Consider the following 16,601-nt stretch of genomic DNA (forward strand, 5'->3'; position numbering starts at 1 on the left):
ATCTGGGACTGTTCTTCAATGAATCTGCAGAAATGAATAAATGGGGGAAAGGTGATGTCATGCACCCTTTTGTACCTTGAGACGGATGCCGCCCACTTTTCTTTCAGGCTGTATGGTAATTTCACGACAATTGGGTTCACTCCATGGGCTGTATCCAGGTAGCATAGCCCGATCAGACGAGGGTCTTTTTTGGCAAGCTCTAGTTCCATGAGCAGGTCACTCAAATCCTGAAGCTTATGGACGTCCTTAAGATTGATCTTTGGAATGTTCTGCAATCTCTTAAATAGGGCCTTCTCTATAGCTTCTGCACTGCCAAAGGTACGTTCGAGTCTCTGCCAGGCGGCAGCGAGACCTGCTTCTGCTTGTCCCACATAGACAGTTCTGAGGCTCTTGATGCGATTTGTGGAGCTTGGACCCAGCCATGAGATCATGAGGTTGAGCTCCTTCTCTGCGTCTAGTTTGAGGTTGGCAATGGTGGCCTTGAAAGTTGCCTTCCAAGCTCTGTAGCTCTCTGCACGGTCATCAAATTTTGAGAGACTTGTGTTAATTAGCTCTCTGCTCGCCATAATCCTGGCCAACTCAGACATATCTGATTTCTCACTGCTTGTTGCCACGACAACCTGTGGTGCCGCCGGGGCGTGTAGGCTTTGCGGCGTGAAAGGGTGAGATGCATCCAGGTAGAATGATGCTGCTGCAGGGTTGAGCTGTGATCTAGTCTCTGTAGATCGTGAGGACTGCTGCTTGAGCTGTGGAGGTAGGCCAGGAAACGCCTGATGGCCCTTTTTGTAGTTTCGTAATAACTGTCCTTGAGAGGGCACATCTGGGTGAACACCATCAGATTTCTCGGGTGCTGTAAGTGACACTGGCACTGTAGGTGGAGATGACTTTGAGGTTTCGGCGTTGTCAGCTTGGACGGTACTGCATACTGGGGGTGATGCAGATAATTGTTTCAGTACATAGTCGCTGGTGCGGTAAGCTGAATCTTCTACCTCCTGTGGTAGCGAGCAGACTGGATCAAGACCTTGGCTTAATGCTTGCTCAAGTAGTCTTACTTTAGCTAATGCAACTTCCTCTTCCATCTCTGATTCAAGAATCTTTATTCGAGCCTCTGCTTCTGCGTCTGCCCTCTTGGCCTCTGCTTCTGCCCTCTTGGCCTCTGCTTCTGCGTCTGCCCTCTTGGCCTCTGCTTCTGCCCTCTTGGCCTCTGCTTCTGCGTCTGCCCTCTTGGCCTCTGCTCTTGCCAGAGCTTCTTTTTCAGTGAAGGAACGTCTGACTTTGGATTGCTCTGCATTTATGCGGGCCTCTAGTAGTCTGTCGCTTAGGGTTGAGCTTCTTGAGCACGATGATCTGTATGACCGAGAGGAATGTTTGGATGAATTTGATCTGTGTGATCTAGTTTCTTGCAAATGGGAGATGCGGAGTTCCGCTTTATCTTTAGCAAGCAGCACCATGGTGTCTCTTTGAATGTCTATAGATTCTGCCTTGCTCAATTCTGAAAGGGCTTCATCATTATTAACGTTTTTTAGAAAGGTTATATACCTTGTGAACAGTCTCTTGTATCCTTCATGAGCTGTGTTCAGCCGCCTGATGCCAACTTGTAAGCTTGAGGTATCACCAGAGGATTTAAGTCCTGACATGAGGGAGGAAACTCGCTCCCATAGCTCTTCCAGGTTATCGCATAGCTCATCTTTTGTGGTTTGATAGTTTTCCCTGACCTTTATTGTCGGTTTGAGGGAGCGTCTTGGTCGCACGACTTGGTCTGCTGGAAGTGTGGGTTCTGCTTCCTGTACTTCTTGGTGATCAGTATCAGGCTGCATTAGCTCTGTTTCATCACTGGGGAACTGTGCAAGGTCCTTTTTGTCCATTTTGATTTAAGGTGCGCTGTCTCTTTAAGAAAATAAACTTTTCAATTGGGGGCTGAAAATTGCAGTGTGGCTGCGCTGGGGCACTCTGGCAAGGTTCCTCAGGTGTTTTAAGTGATTTGCGGGGGTTTAGGTTAGAGAGGGACCCCGTGTGCGTTAACAGTTCTGCTATGCGAGCAAAGATTGATATGGGATATAGGAAACGGCTTGATGAGTTGTGGAGGGCTTTCAGGCAATAGTAAAGATACTGTGGACATGCGGTGCTTGCCCTTAGACTTGTGGAACATGCACTGTAGCTGGGCAGATTCGCTGCAGATAGGCCTGTTGCAGGGCGATTCCTTAGTGGTAACTCTGAGGGAATCTGTGACTGGGGTGTGGACATTAAGGCAGTTTTTGACTGTTCTGTTCCCACATGAAGGCGATTGAAGGTATAACTGATAATAGCTGTGTGACTTCTTACCTTCGTATCCAAGCAGTGGGGCAGACAGGACCGGCAGATGTTCAGGTTAGATGGATCCAGACTCAGACATGAAGATGAAATCAGCGTGGGTTTATTCAATCCAGATAAGACAACAAACGGTGATACAATACTGTTCTGTAGTAGTGGTATCAATGCTGACTTGTTAGAATATGTCCTGAGGCTAGCTGCTGTGGCTGCAGAGCTGCTGCTGAGCTGCTGCTAACTACTGCTGACTTCTGCTGACTTCTGCGTGGTCAAAAACTGATGCCTTCACTCGAGCCCAAAAATGTGGAGTGTCTAGTCACACAGCCATGAGGAGATACTGAAAATGGCTGCTCCCAGTGAAGAGACCTGCCCAGCAAGAGTCCACGCCTCCGAATAGAAAAAACTTTACTAACAAGAACAGGGACGTGTGGCATGCAAATTCTGGCCAGCAGATGGCAGCAGTGAAAGAAATGCATGAAAACAAACATGTAGAAATAAAGATTAATAATGTAATGTACAAATAACTATAAGGAGAACAGCACACAGACCGCCCGCTCCTCTCTCAGACTAGTAGTGTCAGTGTAGACTGAGCTGTTCCTCCATCCATTTACTCCTAGACGGGTCTACTGGAGCACAAATATGATCTTCTATTTCTTGGTCCTTGTTGTGGGTGTGATGGGTAAGTCTCCAATATTATGAGATAAAGAGAATCTGATAGGACAGAATTATGGGAGATTCCTTCCATTGCTGACTTGTTTCTGAAGCTGCATCACCCACGGCCAGGCCCGGACTGGCCATAGGGCATACCGGGCATATGCCCGGTGGGCCGCGGCGGCCCGCGAATGGCCCTTGGCGGCCCGCGGGCCGATCGCGGCCCGCGAACGGCCCTCGGCGGCCCGCTTGTCACTTCTACCCAGAGGTGTACCAAGGCCCTTGGGGCGGACTGGGCTGGGTTGCAAGAATGCATTTGCCCCCTGGGCTGCTCTAATGTCCTGCAAAAAGGCCACTGATCTGGCCGAGTGCGCCACCTGCCACAAGTTGTGGATTGTCCACTGGCCACGTCACCTGCCATGTCACCTGGCCACGTCACCTGCCACAAGTTGTGGATTGTCCACTTGCCACGTCACCTGGCCACGTCACCTGCCACGTCACCTGGCCACATCACCTGGTCACATCACCTGGCCACATCACCTGCCACAAGTTGTGGATTGTCCACTGGCCACGTCACCTGCCACGTCAACTGGCCACGTCACCTGCCACAAGTTGTGGATTGTCCACTTGCCACGTCACCTGACCACGACACCTGCTACAAGTTGTGGATTGTCCACTTGCCACGTCACCTGCCACAAGTTGTGGATTGTCCACTGGCCACGTCACCTGGCCACATCACCTGCCACGTCACCTGGCCACGTCACCTGCCACAAGTTGTGGATTGTCCACTGGCCACATCACCTGCCACGTCAACTGGCCACGTCAATTGCCACAAGTTGTGGATTGTCCACTGGCCACGTGACCTGGCCACATCACCTGCCACATCACCTGGCCACGTCACTTACCACAAGTTGTGGATTGTCCACTTGCCACGTCACCTGCTTCAAATTGTGTATTGTCCACGTGCCATGTCATCTGCCATGTCACCTGGCCACGCCACCTGCCACAAGTTGTGGATTGTCCACTGGCCACGTCACCTGGCCACGTCACCTGCCACAAGTTGTGGATTGTCCACTGGCCACGTCACCTGCCACGTCACCTGGCCACGTCACCTGCCACATCACCTGGCCACGCCACCTGCCACAAGTTGTGGATTGTCCACTGGCCACGTCACCTGGCCACCTCACCTGCCACAAGTTGTGGATTGTCCACTTGCCATGTCACCTGGCCACGTCACCTGCCACGTCACCTGGCCACGTCACCTGCCACATCACCTGGCCACGTCACCTGCCACAAGTTGTGGAATGTCCACTGGCCACGTCACATGCCACGTCAACTGGCCACGTCACCTGCCACAAGTTGTGGATTGTCCACTTGCCACGTCACCTGCCTCAAGTTGTGTATTGTCCACTTGCCACGTCATCTGCCATGTCACTTGGCCACGCCACCTGCCACAAGTTGTGGATTGTCCACTGGCCACGTCACCTGACCACGTCACCTGCCACAAGTTGTGGATTGTCCACTTGCCATGTCACCTGGCCACGTCACCTGCCACGTCACCTGCCACATCAACTGGCCACGTCACCTGCCACGTCAACTGGCCATGTCACCTGCCACAAGTTGTGGATTGTCCACTTGCCACGTCGCCTGACCACGACACCTGCCACAAGTTGTGGATTGTCCACTTGTCACGTCACCTGCCACAAGTGGATTATCCACTTGCCAAATCACCTGGCCACGTCACCTGCCACAAGTTGTGGATTGTCCACTGGCCACGTCACCTGGCCACATCACCTGCCACAAGTTGTGGATTGTCCACAATGCAATGCAAGCAATTACATTTTTTAATGTTTTTTTTATGGTTTTTCATAATTTGCCATCATTTTTGAGATTTCTAATGTAAAAAAATAGGTCACCTTAAAAAACCCATTAAACGAAATCGCGGCAAAACGCCTTTACCGCGTTTTGCCGCGTTTAGCAGCAATTTCCCGCGATTTGCGTCTGAAACGCTAAAACTTTTGCGTCTGAACCCAAAATGTTGCTTCTGAAAAAACGAGCCTATACCCAACTGCTTTAAAACGCAAAAAAATACGAATGTGTGCATGGACACATAGGATAACATTAAATGTGTTCAGGGGCAGTTGAAAAAAATACCCAAATGGCCTGCTGGCCTGCATTTGATGGGACAGAGTGGCTGCATTGGATGGGGCACAGTGGCTGCATTTGATGGGGCACAGTGGCTGCATTTGATGGGACACAGTGGCTGCATTGGATGGGGCACAGTGGCTGCATTTGATGGGGCACAGTGGCTGCATTTGATGGGGCACAGTGGCTGCATTTGGTGGGACAAAGTGGCTGCATTTGATGGGGCACAGTGGCTGCATTTGATGGGACAAAGTGGCTGCATTTGATGGGACAAAGTGACTGCATTTGATGGGGCAAAGTGGCTGCATTTGATGGGGCACAGTGGCTGCATTTGATGGGGCACAGTGGCTGCATTTGATGGGGCACAGTGGCTGCATTTGATGGGGCACAGTGGCTGCATTTGATGGGGCACAGTGGCTGCATTTGATGGGGCACAGTGGCTGCATTTGATGGGACAAAGTGGCTGCATTTGATGGGACAAAGTGGCTGCATTTGATGGGGCACAGTGGCTGCATTTGATGGGGCACAGTGGCTGCATTTGATGGGGCACAGTGGCTGCATTTGATGGGGCACAGTGGCTGCATTTGATGGGCACAGTGGCTGCATTTGATGGGGCACAGTGGCTGCATTTGATGGGGCACAGTGGCTGCATTTGATGGGGCACAATGGCTGCATTTGATGGGACAAAGTTGCTGCATTTGATGGGCACAGTGGCTGCATTTGATGGGGCACAGTGGCTGCATTTGATGGGGCACAGTGGCTGCATTTGATGGGGCACAGTGGCTGCATTTGATGGGGCACAGTGGCTGCATTTGATGGGGCACAGTGGCTGCATTTGATGGGGCACAGTGGCTGCATTTGATGGGGCACAATGGCTGCATTTGATGGGACAAAGTTGCTGCATTTGATGGGCACAGTGGCTGCATTTGATGGGGCACAGTGGCTGCATTTGATGTTTTTGTTCAGTTTGATTGCTTCCCCCCAAAAAAAATGTTGAGCACCAGTGTGAGCCAAAAGGCTTGCACTCAGGCCGGGTACACACGGACAAACATGTATGGTGAAAGCGGTCCGTCGGACCGTTTCCACCATACATGTCTGCCAGAGGGCTTCTGTACGATGGTTGTACACACCATCGTACAGAAGTCCGCGCGTAAACAATACGCGGGGCGTGTCCGCGGTGTCGCCGCGTCGATGACGCGGTGTCGCCGCGACAATGACGCGGCGACGTGGGCGGCCCGCCTTTAAAATGCTTCCACGCATGCGTCGAAGTCATTCGACGCATGCGAGGGACGGCGGGCGCCTGGACATGTACGGTAGGTCTGTACTGACGACCGTACATGTCCGAGCGGGCTGAATTCCAGCGGACTGTTTTAAAACAAGTCCAGGAATATTTGTCTGCTGGGAAAAGGCCCGGCGGGCAAATGTTTGCTGGAATTCGGCCCGCTCGCGCCCACACACGACCAAACATGTCTGCTGAAACTGGCCTGCGGGCCAGTTTCAGCAGACATGTTTGCTCGTGAGTATGGGGCCTTACAGATACTCCACTGAAAAGTTATCAATTCTCAGGTCACTTTTCAGAGGCATTTGACAGACAGTAAGGAGGTGATACCTAATTTCCTCCCTGCCTGTTTTAACCTCAGCCAGTCCCTCCAGATATTTCACTTTGTACTCCACCTTATTTTCATTACTCTTTATAGGTATTAGATCTTCTCCCACCTTATTCTTTGCACATCTAATACATAATGAGAGTTCTGGAAATAAGGTGGAGTTCAAAGTGAATTTCTAAACCTAAGTTGAGAACCCCTTTCAGAAGATTTGAGGATATTATTAAACTCAGAGACTGGTGGACTTAGGCCATCATAAATAGATTGAAATTCTGCCAGTTCAGCAGAAATTTCAATCTATCAATGTGCAGACTGGTTATACAGACTCCGATCTATCAATGTGCAGACTGGTTATACAGACTCCGATCTATCAACTGACTTCAGTACAACAATGGGAAATGTCGAACGATTTCTCTCTGTTCCAGCAATGTGGAGTGATTTCTCTCTCTGTGCCACAAATGTGGAGCAGTCTCTCTCTCTGTGCGGGCATCCCATCATTAACCCCCGCCGCGTGACTCCCCCCCCCCCCCCCCGGGCTGCTCAGTCTAAAATGCCCGGGCCTATTTTTTGTCCCAGTCCGGGCCAGCCCACGGCTGTCATTCCATCTTCACTGTGAGGATCTGCTGACCTGGAACCAGCATGACCATCCTAGCTGTGGGGACACAAACCCGTCCCCATTGTGGGTCACCAACCCGTCCCCATTGTGGGTCACAAACCCGTCCTCATTGTGGGTCACAAACCCGTCCTCATTGTGGGTCACAAACCCGTCCTCATTGTGGGTCACAAACCCGTCCTCATTGTGGGTCACAAACCCGTCCCCATTGTGGGTCACAAACCCGTCCTCATTGTGGGTAACAAACCCGTCCTCGTTGTGGGTCAGAAGCCCGTCCTCATTGTGGGTCACAAACCCGTCCCCATTGTGGGTCACAAACCCGTCCTCATTGTGGGTCACAAACCCGTCCTCATTGTGGGTCACAAACCCGTCCTCATTGTGGGTCACAAACCCGTCCTCATTGTGGGTAACAAACCCGTCCTCATTGTGGGTCACCAACCCGTCCCCATTGTGGGTCACAAACCCATCCTCATTGTGGGTCACAAACCCGTCCTCATTGTGGGTCACCAACCCGTCCCCATTGTGGGTCACAAACCCATCCTCATTGTGGGTCACAAACCCGTCCCCATTGTGGGTCACAAACCCGTCCTCATTGTGGGTCACAAACCCGTCCTCATTGTGGGTCACAAACCCGTCCTCATTGTGGGTCACAAACCCGTCCCCATTGTGGGTCACAAACCCGTCCCCATTGTGGGTCACAAACCCGTCCTCATTGTGGGTCACAAACCCGTCCTCATTGTGGGTCACAAACCCGTCCCCATTGTGGGTCACAAACCCGTCCCCATTGTGGGTCACAAACCCGTCCTCATTGTGGGTCACAAACCCGTCCCCATTGTGGGTCACAAACCCGTCCTCATTGTGGGTAACAAACCCGTCCTCGTTGTGGGTCAGAAGCCCGTCCTCGTTGTGGGTCACAAACCCGTCCTCGTTGGGGGTCACAAACCCGTCCTCATTGTGGGTCACAAACCCGTCCTCATTGTGGGTCACAAACCCGTCCCCATTGTGGGTCACAAACCCGTCCTCATTGTGGGTCACAAACCCGTCCCCATTGTGGGTCACAAACCCGTCCTCATTGTGGGTCACAAACCCGTCCCCATTGTGGGTCACAAACCCGTCCTCATTGTGGGTCACAAACCCGTCCTCATTGTGGGTCACAAACCCGTCCTCATTGTGGGTCACCAACCCGTCCCCATTGTGGGTCACAAACCCATCCTCATTGTGGGTCACAAACCCGTCCTCATTGTGGGTCACCAACCCGTCCCCATTGTGGGTCACAAACCCGTCCTCATTGTGGGTCACAAACCCGTCCCCATTGTGGGTCACAAACCCGTCCTCATTGTGGGTCACAAACCCGTCCTCATTGTGGGTCACAAACCCGTCCTCATTGTGGGTCACAAACCCGTCCCCATTGTGGGTCACAAACCCGTCCCCATTGTGGGTCACAAACCCGTCCTCATTGTGGGTCACAAACCCGTCCTCATTGTGGGTCACAAACCCGTCCCCATTGTGGGTCACAAACCCGTCCTCATTGTGGGTCACAAACCCGTCCCCATTGTGGGTCACAAACCCGTCCTCATTGTGGGTAACAAACCCGTCCTCGTTGTGGGTCAGAAGCCCGTCCTCATTGTGGGTCACAAACCCGTCCTCGTTGTGGGTCACAAACCCGTCCTCATTGTGGGTCACAAACCCGTCCTCATTGTGGGTCACAAACCCGTCCCCATTGTGGGTCACAAACCCGTCCTCATTGTGGGTCACAAACCCGTCCCCATTGTGGGTCACAAACCCGTCCTCATTGTGGGTCACAAACCCGTCCTCATTGTGGGTCACAAACCCGTCCCCATTGTGGGTCACAAACCCGTCCTCATTGTGGGTCACAAACCCGTCCTCATTGTGGGTCACAAACCCGTCCTCATTGTGGGTCACTCTGTAGTGAAGAATAAAGACGGCTCAGGGCCGTGTACCCTCAAAAACAAGTCAGCAGTGTAAAATCTTTACTAAGATGTGACCATAACTGAGTGTCAGTTTTCTGTGCTCTGTAGATTGTAAAGTGTTTTACTATAAATCATTTAATAAGACTGTTCAATATGGATGATTGTTGACTGAATTCCTGCCCCTTCACCCCTCAGATCATCCCAATTCCTGCCCCTTCACCACTCAGATCACCCCAATTCCTGCCCCTTCACCCCTCAGATCACCCCAATTCCTACCCCTTCACCACTCAGATCACCCCAATTCCTGCCCCTTCACCCCTCAGATCACCCCAATTCCTGCCCCTTCACACCTCAGATCACCCCAATTCCTGCACCTTCACCCCTCAGATCACCCCAATTCCTGCACCTTCACCCCTCAGATCACCCCAATTCCTGCCCCTTCACCCCTCAGATCACCCCAATTCCTGCCCCTTCACACCTCAGATCACCCCAATTCCTCCACCTTCACCCCTCAGATCACCCCAATTCCTGCACCTTCACCCCTCAGATCACCCCCAATTCCTGCCCCTTCACCCCTCAGATCACCTCAATTCCTGCACCTTCACCCCTCAGATCACCCCAATTCCTGCCCCTTCACACCTCAGATCACCCCAATTCCTCCACCTTCACCCCTCAGATCACCCCAATTCCTGCACCTTCACCCCTCAGATCACCCCAATTCCTGCCCCTTCACCCCTCAGATCACCTCAATTCCTGCACCTTCACCCCTCAGATCACCCCAATTCCTGCCCCTTCACCCCTCAGATCACCTCAATTCCTGCACCTTCACCCCTCAGATCACCCCAATTCCTGCCCCTTCACCCCTCAGATCACCCCAATTCCTGCCCCTTCACACCTCGGATCACCCCAATTCCTGCACCTTCACCCCTCAGATCACCCCAATTCCTCCACCTTCACCCCTCCGATCACCCCAATTCCTCCACCTTCACCCCTCAGATCACCCCAATTCCTGCACCTTCACCCCTCAGATCACCTCAATTCCTGCACCTTCACACCTCAGATCACCCCAATTCCTGCACATTCACCCCTCAGATTACCCCAATTCCTGCACCTTCACCCCTCAGATCACCCCAATTCCTCCACCTTCACCCCTCAGATCACCCCAATTCCTGCACCTTCACCCCTCAGATCACCCCAATTCCTCCACCTTCACCCCTCAGATCACCCCAATTCCTGCACCTTCATCCCTCAGATGACCCCAATTCCTGCACCTTCACCCCTCAGATCACCCCAATTCCTGCACCTTCACCCCTCAGATCACCCCAATTCCAGCACCTTCACCCCTCAGATCACCCCAATTCCTGCACCTTCACCCCTCAGATCACCCCAATTCCTGCACCTTCCCCCCTCAGATCACCCAAATTCCTGCACCTTCACCCCTCAGATCACCCCAATTCCTGCACCTTCGCCCCTCAGATCACCCCAATTCCATGAACCTTCACCCCTCAGATCACCCCAATTCCTGCACCTTCACTCCTCAGATCACCCCAATTCCAGCACCTTCACCCCTCAGATCACCCCAATTCCTGCACCTTCACCCCTCAGATCACCCCAATTCCAGCACCTTCACCCCTCAGATCACCCCAATTCAGTGCTCATAATTTTTGAGGGGGTGCAAACAAACTGAAAAATACCAGGGCCGCCATCAGGAATTATGGGGCCCCTTACACAGCTTCAGGCATTGCCCCCTGGAGCATAGAATTGGGGGGGTGGGTGCTGCCTCCTCAAATTGAGAAGCAGGGGGGTGCCACGAATTGGGGGGGGGGGGGGGGTTCCCTGGGGACACATGGGTCCCTTACAAATAAAGGAATAAAAAAAATTTAAAAAAATTATAAAACAAGGGGGTTGCCATCCGGGGCCCTGGGGACCTCTGGGCCCTTTAATAAAAACAAAACTAAAAAATATATAAAAAAATGAATTAAAAAAAATATTATAAAAATAAATAATAAAAAAAAAATTATAAAAAAAAGGGGGGTTGCCATTTGGGGCCCTGGGGACCTCCAGGCCCCTGTGGACCTCTGGGCCCTTTAATAAAAAAAATATATATATATAATAAGGGGGCCCCCAGATCCCGACCCCCCACCCTATGTGAATGAGTATGGGGTACATAGTACCCCTACCCATTCACCTGGAGGAAAAAAGTGTCAATACAAAAAACACACGAGACAGGTTTTTAAAGTAATTTATTAAGCAGCTCAGGGGGTCTCTTCCGACTTCTTTGGCCTTGTCTCCCGCTCTCCTGCATCTTCTCCGCGCTCTCCGGTTCTTCTTCCGCTCTCTGGTACCTTCTGCCGGGCTCCTCCGCTATCTTCTTCCAGCTCTTTTACTAGCGTTGGCCCGGTCTTCCCCGTCGTCTTCTTCCCTCTTCTCTTCTTCTGATGTTGACACAACACTCTCTCCCACTGTAATGCAGTGTGCGCAGTGCGCAACGACTTATATAGGCATGGGGCGGGCGGTGACATCGCAAGGGGGCGGTGTCACTGGATGACATCATTCGGTGACCCCGCCCCATGCCTATATAAGTCATTGCGCACCGCGCACATGGCATTACAGCGGGAGAGAGCATCGTGTCAACATCGGAAGAAGAGGACGGAGAAGACCGGGCCACCGCTAGTCAAAGAGCTAGCAGAAGAGAGCGGAGGAGCCCGGCAGAAGGCACCGGAGAGCGGGAGAAGAACCGGAGACTGCGGAGAAGAGGCCGGAGAAGTCGGAAGAGACCCCAGAAGTCAGAAGAAGACCCCCGGAGCTGCCTAAGAAATTACTTTAAAAACCTGTCTCGTGTGTTTTTTTAATTGACACTTTTTTCCCCCAGGTGAATGGGTAGGGGTACGATGTTGGTTGTCGGGGTCTGCGGGCGGGGGGCTTATCGGAATCTGGAAGCCCCCTTATTAAAGGGGTTGTAAAGGTAATTTTTTACCCTTAAATATCTTCCTTTACCTTAGTGCAGTCCGCCTTCACTTACCTCATCCTTCCATTTTGCTTTTAAATGTCCTTATTTCTTCTGAGAAATCCTCACTTCCTGTTCTTCTGTCTGTAACTCCACACAGTAATGTGAGGCTTTCTCCCTGGTGTGGAGAAAGCCTCTTGAGGGTCAGGACGCTCTCTACTTTGCAGATAGAGAAAGGAGCTGTGTGTTAGTGGGCGTCCTGACACTCCTGCTCGCCCCCTCCCCCCTCAAGAGGCTTTCTCCACACCAGGGAGAAAGCCTCGCATTACTGTGTGGAGTTACAGACAGAAGAACAGGAAGTGAGGATTTCTCAGAAGAAATAAGGACATTTAAAAGCAAAATGGAAGGATGAGGTAAGTGAAGGAGGACTGCACTAAGGGAAAGGAAGTTATTTAGGGGGAAAAAAATTACCTTTACAACCCCTTTAATAGGGGGGCTTTCAGATTCCGATAAGCCCCCTTCCCGCAGACCCCGACAACCAACGGCCAGGGTTGTCGGGATGGGGCCCTTGTCCTCATCAACATGGGGGCAAGGTGCTTTGGGATGGGGGGACGCAGGGCCCCCCTGCCCCAAAGCACCCACCCTCCATGTTGAGGGCATGCGGCCTGGTATGGCTCAGGAGGGGGGGCAGTCGCTCGTCCCCACCCCCTTTCCTGACCGGCCAGGCTGGTGCTCAGATAAGGGTCTGGTATCGATTTTTGGGGGACCCCGCTCCCCAATCGTGCGACTTTGGAGTAGCACAAGTGTGAAAGGGGCCTTAGTAATACTAATTTCCTCCGCCGCCTTCATTTCTCTACAATCTGTGGTGACCACACTTCAGTAATGATATGAACCGCACTCTATTATATCACATGTGACCCTAATGTCCCTTTCCAGGACTATGGGATGGAGCTTCTGTAGAGTGTCGCAGGGGGGCAAAGAATGTCACATGCAACGATGGGCCCCGGAAGGAAGGTTGTGAGAAGGAAATACATTTATGGTGTAACGACCAGGAAATAATCTGCCCGGTAATCCCAAATCTGACCAATGTCATCATTAATAATAAATCCCAGGAATTTAAATGCAGAATGAAGAAGGGAGGAGCACCGGACCAGAAATGTGAGATTTGCAATTGTCAAGGTATGTTTCTTTAACCCTCTCACTGCCGTTTTTGCTGTTACGACCCCCCCCCCCCCCCCCACACACACACATGTAAAAAAAAAAAAAATTTTAGGCCTGAAGATTAACCACTTGCTTACTGGGCACATATACCCCCTCCTGCCCAGGTGAAATTTCAGCTTCCGGCACTGCGTCTCTTTAACTAACAATTGCGCAGTCGTGCGACGTGGCTCCCAAGCAAAATTGACGTCCTTTTTTTCCCACAAATAGAGCTTTCTTTTGGTGGTATTTGATCGCCTGTGCGGTTTTTATTTTTTGCGCTATAAATAAAAAAGAGCGACAATTTTGAAAAAAAATACAATATTTTTTACTTGTTGCTGTAATAAATATCCCAATTTAAAAAAAAAAACTCATTTTTTTCTCAGTTTAGGCCGATACGTATTCTTCTACATATTTTTGGTAAAAAAAAAAAAAAATCGCAATAAGCGACTGGTTTGCGCAAAAGTTATAGCGCCTACAAAATAGGGGACTGAATTATTATTTTTTATTATTTTTTTTTTTTACTAGAAATGGCGGCGATCTGCGATTTTTATTGGGACTGCGACATTATGGCGGACACATCGGACACTTTTGACACATTTTTGGGCGCCATTCACATTTATACTGCGATCAGTGCTATAAATATGCACTAATTACTGTATAAATGTGACTGGAGGGGTTAACACTAGGGGGGTGAGGAAGGGGTTAAATGTGTACCCTGCATAGTGTTCTAACTGTGGGGGGGAGGGGTGTGACTGGGGGAGGTGACCGATCTGTGTCCCTATGTACAAGAGACACAGATCGGTCTCCTCTCCAGAGACAGGACACTGTCTCTGTGTAAAACGGCAATGAGAGATGATCTCATATGTTTACATATGAGATCCTCTCTCATTGGCCGCACAGATCGCCTCGCGAACGGCCACTCTGATTGGCCGTTCGCAGCGATCTGTAATTGGCTGTGTCCAAGGGACACGGCCAACACAGAGTTTCCCCGTGGCGCGCTCTGGAGCGCGCGCAGGGAACGCCCAAAGGGGCGGACGTCAATTGACGTCCTGTTGGATTTTGGGATCGGCGCTGTAGCCGTCATTTGACTATAGCGCGGGTCCCAGGAGGTTAAAGAAAACCCCCAAACATCATTTATTTTCTGTAGGGATGCGCCGCCGAGAGCTACGGTAAACGGTGGAGATGACTGGAGCTCAGCGGGAGGGAGGTGGGCACCTTTCCTGCCACCGACAAAAGTGATCTTGCGGCAAATCCGCCGCCCGCCGTTTTTAAAAATACCGGGGTTATGCAGCTATCTGCTGCCATAACAACGATATTTAACGTCAAAGTTCCGGCGTATAACGACGGAGGCATCTGGTCCTTAAAGTGGGAGTTCACCCGAAATTTTTTTTGAACATTAGATTGAGGCTCATTTTGTGAAGGGGAATCGGCTAGTTGTTTTAAAATCGAAGCAGTACTTACCGTTTTAGAGATGGATCTTCTCCGCCGCTTCCGGGTATGGGTCTTCGGGACTGGGCGTTCCTATTTGATTGACAGGCTTCCGACGGTCACATACATCGCGTCACGAGTAGCCGAAAGAAGCCGAACGTCTTCTTCGTCTACTTTCGGAAAATCGTGACGCGATGTATGCGCCCGTCGGAAGCCTGTCAATCAAATAGGAACGCCCAGTCCCGAAGACCCATACCCGGAAGCGGCGGAGAAGATCCATCTCTAAAACGGTAAGTACGGCTTCGATTTTAAAACAACTACCCGATTCCCCTTCACAAAATGAGCCTCAATCTAATGTTCAAAAAAAAGGGCCAGATTCACAGCGGAGATACTCCGTCGTATCCCTGTTTCTATCTATGCGGCTGATTCATAGAATCAGTTTCTCATAGATATCCCTAAGATCCGACAGGCGTAATTGTTTTACACTGTCGGATCTTAGGATGCAGTACCGCGGCCGCCGCTGGGGGGAGTTCGCGTCGTAAACCAGCGTCGGGTATGCAAATTAGGAGTTACGGCGATCCACGACGGATTTTCGCGTTCGCTACGTCGCCCCTAGTCTAGTTTCCCGTCGCAAAGTTAGTCGTCGTTTTAGCTGCCCTAACTTTAGTCAGCAAGTGTATTGCTGTCTAAAGTATGGCCGTCGTTCCCGCGTTGAAATTTAAAAAATAACGTCGTTTGCGTAAGCCGCCCGGGAATACGGAATTACGCTACGCGCGTCGCTGTTCGAAAAAATGACGTCACGGCGCGCAATGCACGACGGGAGTTCGGAAACGGAGCATGCGCGGTAGGTCCGGCGCGGGAGCGCGCCTAATTTAAATGGCACACGCCTTAGGTTTTCATCGCAAGTGCTTGGTAAATCAGGCAATTGCGATGAAAAATTGCGGCGGTGTAACGTATCTACGATACGTTATGCCGCCGCTCTCCGCTGTGAATCTGGCCCAAAGGTTTTAGGGTGAACCTCCACTTTAAGTAAATAAGGAGGATCTGCACTCCGCTCACATAATTTGTAAGAAAAACACCTTTGCCATTCTGAAGCTTCCTTCCCACCACATTATTTTATATATACTGTGATTCTGTACTTACCAAATATGCTGCAGAAATCTCCCTCCACTGAGTCTGGCAGCATCCATTTTTACTGTGGGCAGCTGAAGCTGCTGCCTGTTCACTTCCTGGATGTACACAGACACACAGAGGCACAAAGACAGAAGATTTAATAGATGGAAACATGAAAAAATTACTGAAGGTCAACTTTAAACTGACTTCATCTGCAGAGGGAAGTTCATCCAATTGATCTGTAGATGAATTAACAGAAAGTTACAAAAAGAAACAATGGGGCAGATTCAGGTACCTGCGCGCCTAGTTACGGCGGTGCAGCGTATTGTATTTACGCTACGCCGACGCAACTTACAGGAGCAAGTGCAGTATTCACAAAGCACTTGCTCCGTAAGTTGCGGCGGCGTATCGTAAATGGGGCCGGCGTAAGCCCGCGTAATTCAAATGTGGAAGGGGGGGCGTGTTTTATGCTAATGTGTGATGACCTGACGTGGTTGACGTGTTTTACGAACGGCGCATGCGCCGTCCATGTACATATCCCAGTGTGCATTGCTCTCATGTACGCCGCAACGACGTATTGGTTTCGACGTGAACGTAAATTACGTCCAGCTCTATTCGCGAACGACTTACGCAAACGACGTAAAAAATTCAAATTTCGAAGC

At 50.9% G+C, this 16,601-nt stretch overlaps 1 protein-coding gene across 2 annotated transcripts in view; it reads left to right on the forward strand.

Moving 5' to 3' along the window:
- Window positions 1-12,947: 12,947 nt before the first annotated feature.
- The window catches only part of LOC120924703, a 29,722-nt gene continuing 26,068 nt past the window's right edge, over window positions 12,948-16,601 (forward strand). The window contains exon 1 of one of the 2 annotated variants that reach the window (XM_040335717.1): window positions 12,948-13,377. In XM_040335717.1, the coding sequence (XP_040191651.1) occupies window positions 13,326-13,377 (52 nt within the window). In that variant the 5' untranslated portion in view covers window positions 12,948-13,325. The remainder of the gene's footprint in view (window positions 13,378-16,601) is intronic. The other variant, XM_040335718.1, reaches the window with a different exon arrangement.

This window comes from Rana temporaria, chromosome 1 (assembly GCF_905171775.1).
Source record: "Rana temporaria chromosome 1, aRanTem1.1, whole genome shotgun sequence".
Lineage (NCBI taxonomy): Eukaryota > Metazoa > Chordata > Amphibia > Anura > Ranidae > Rana > Rana temporaria.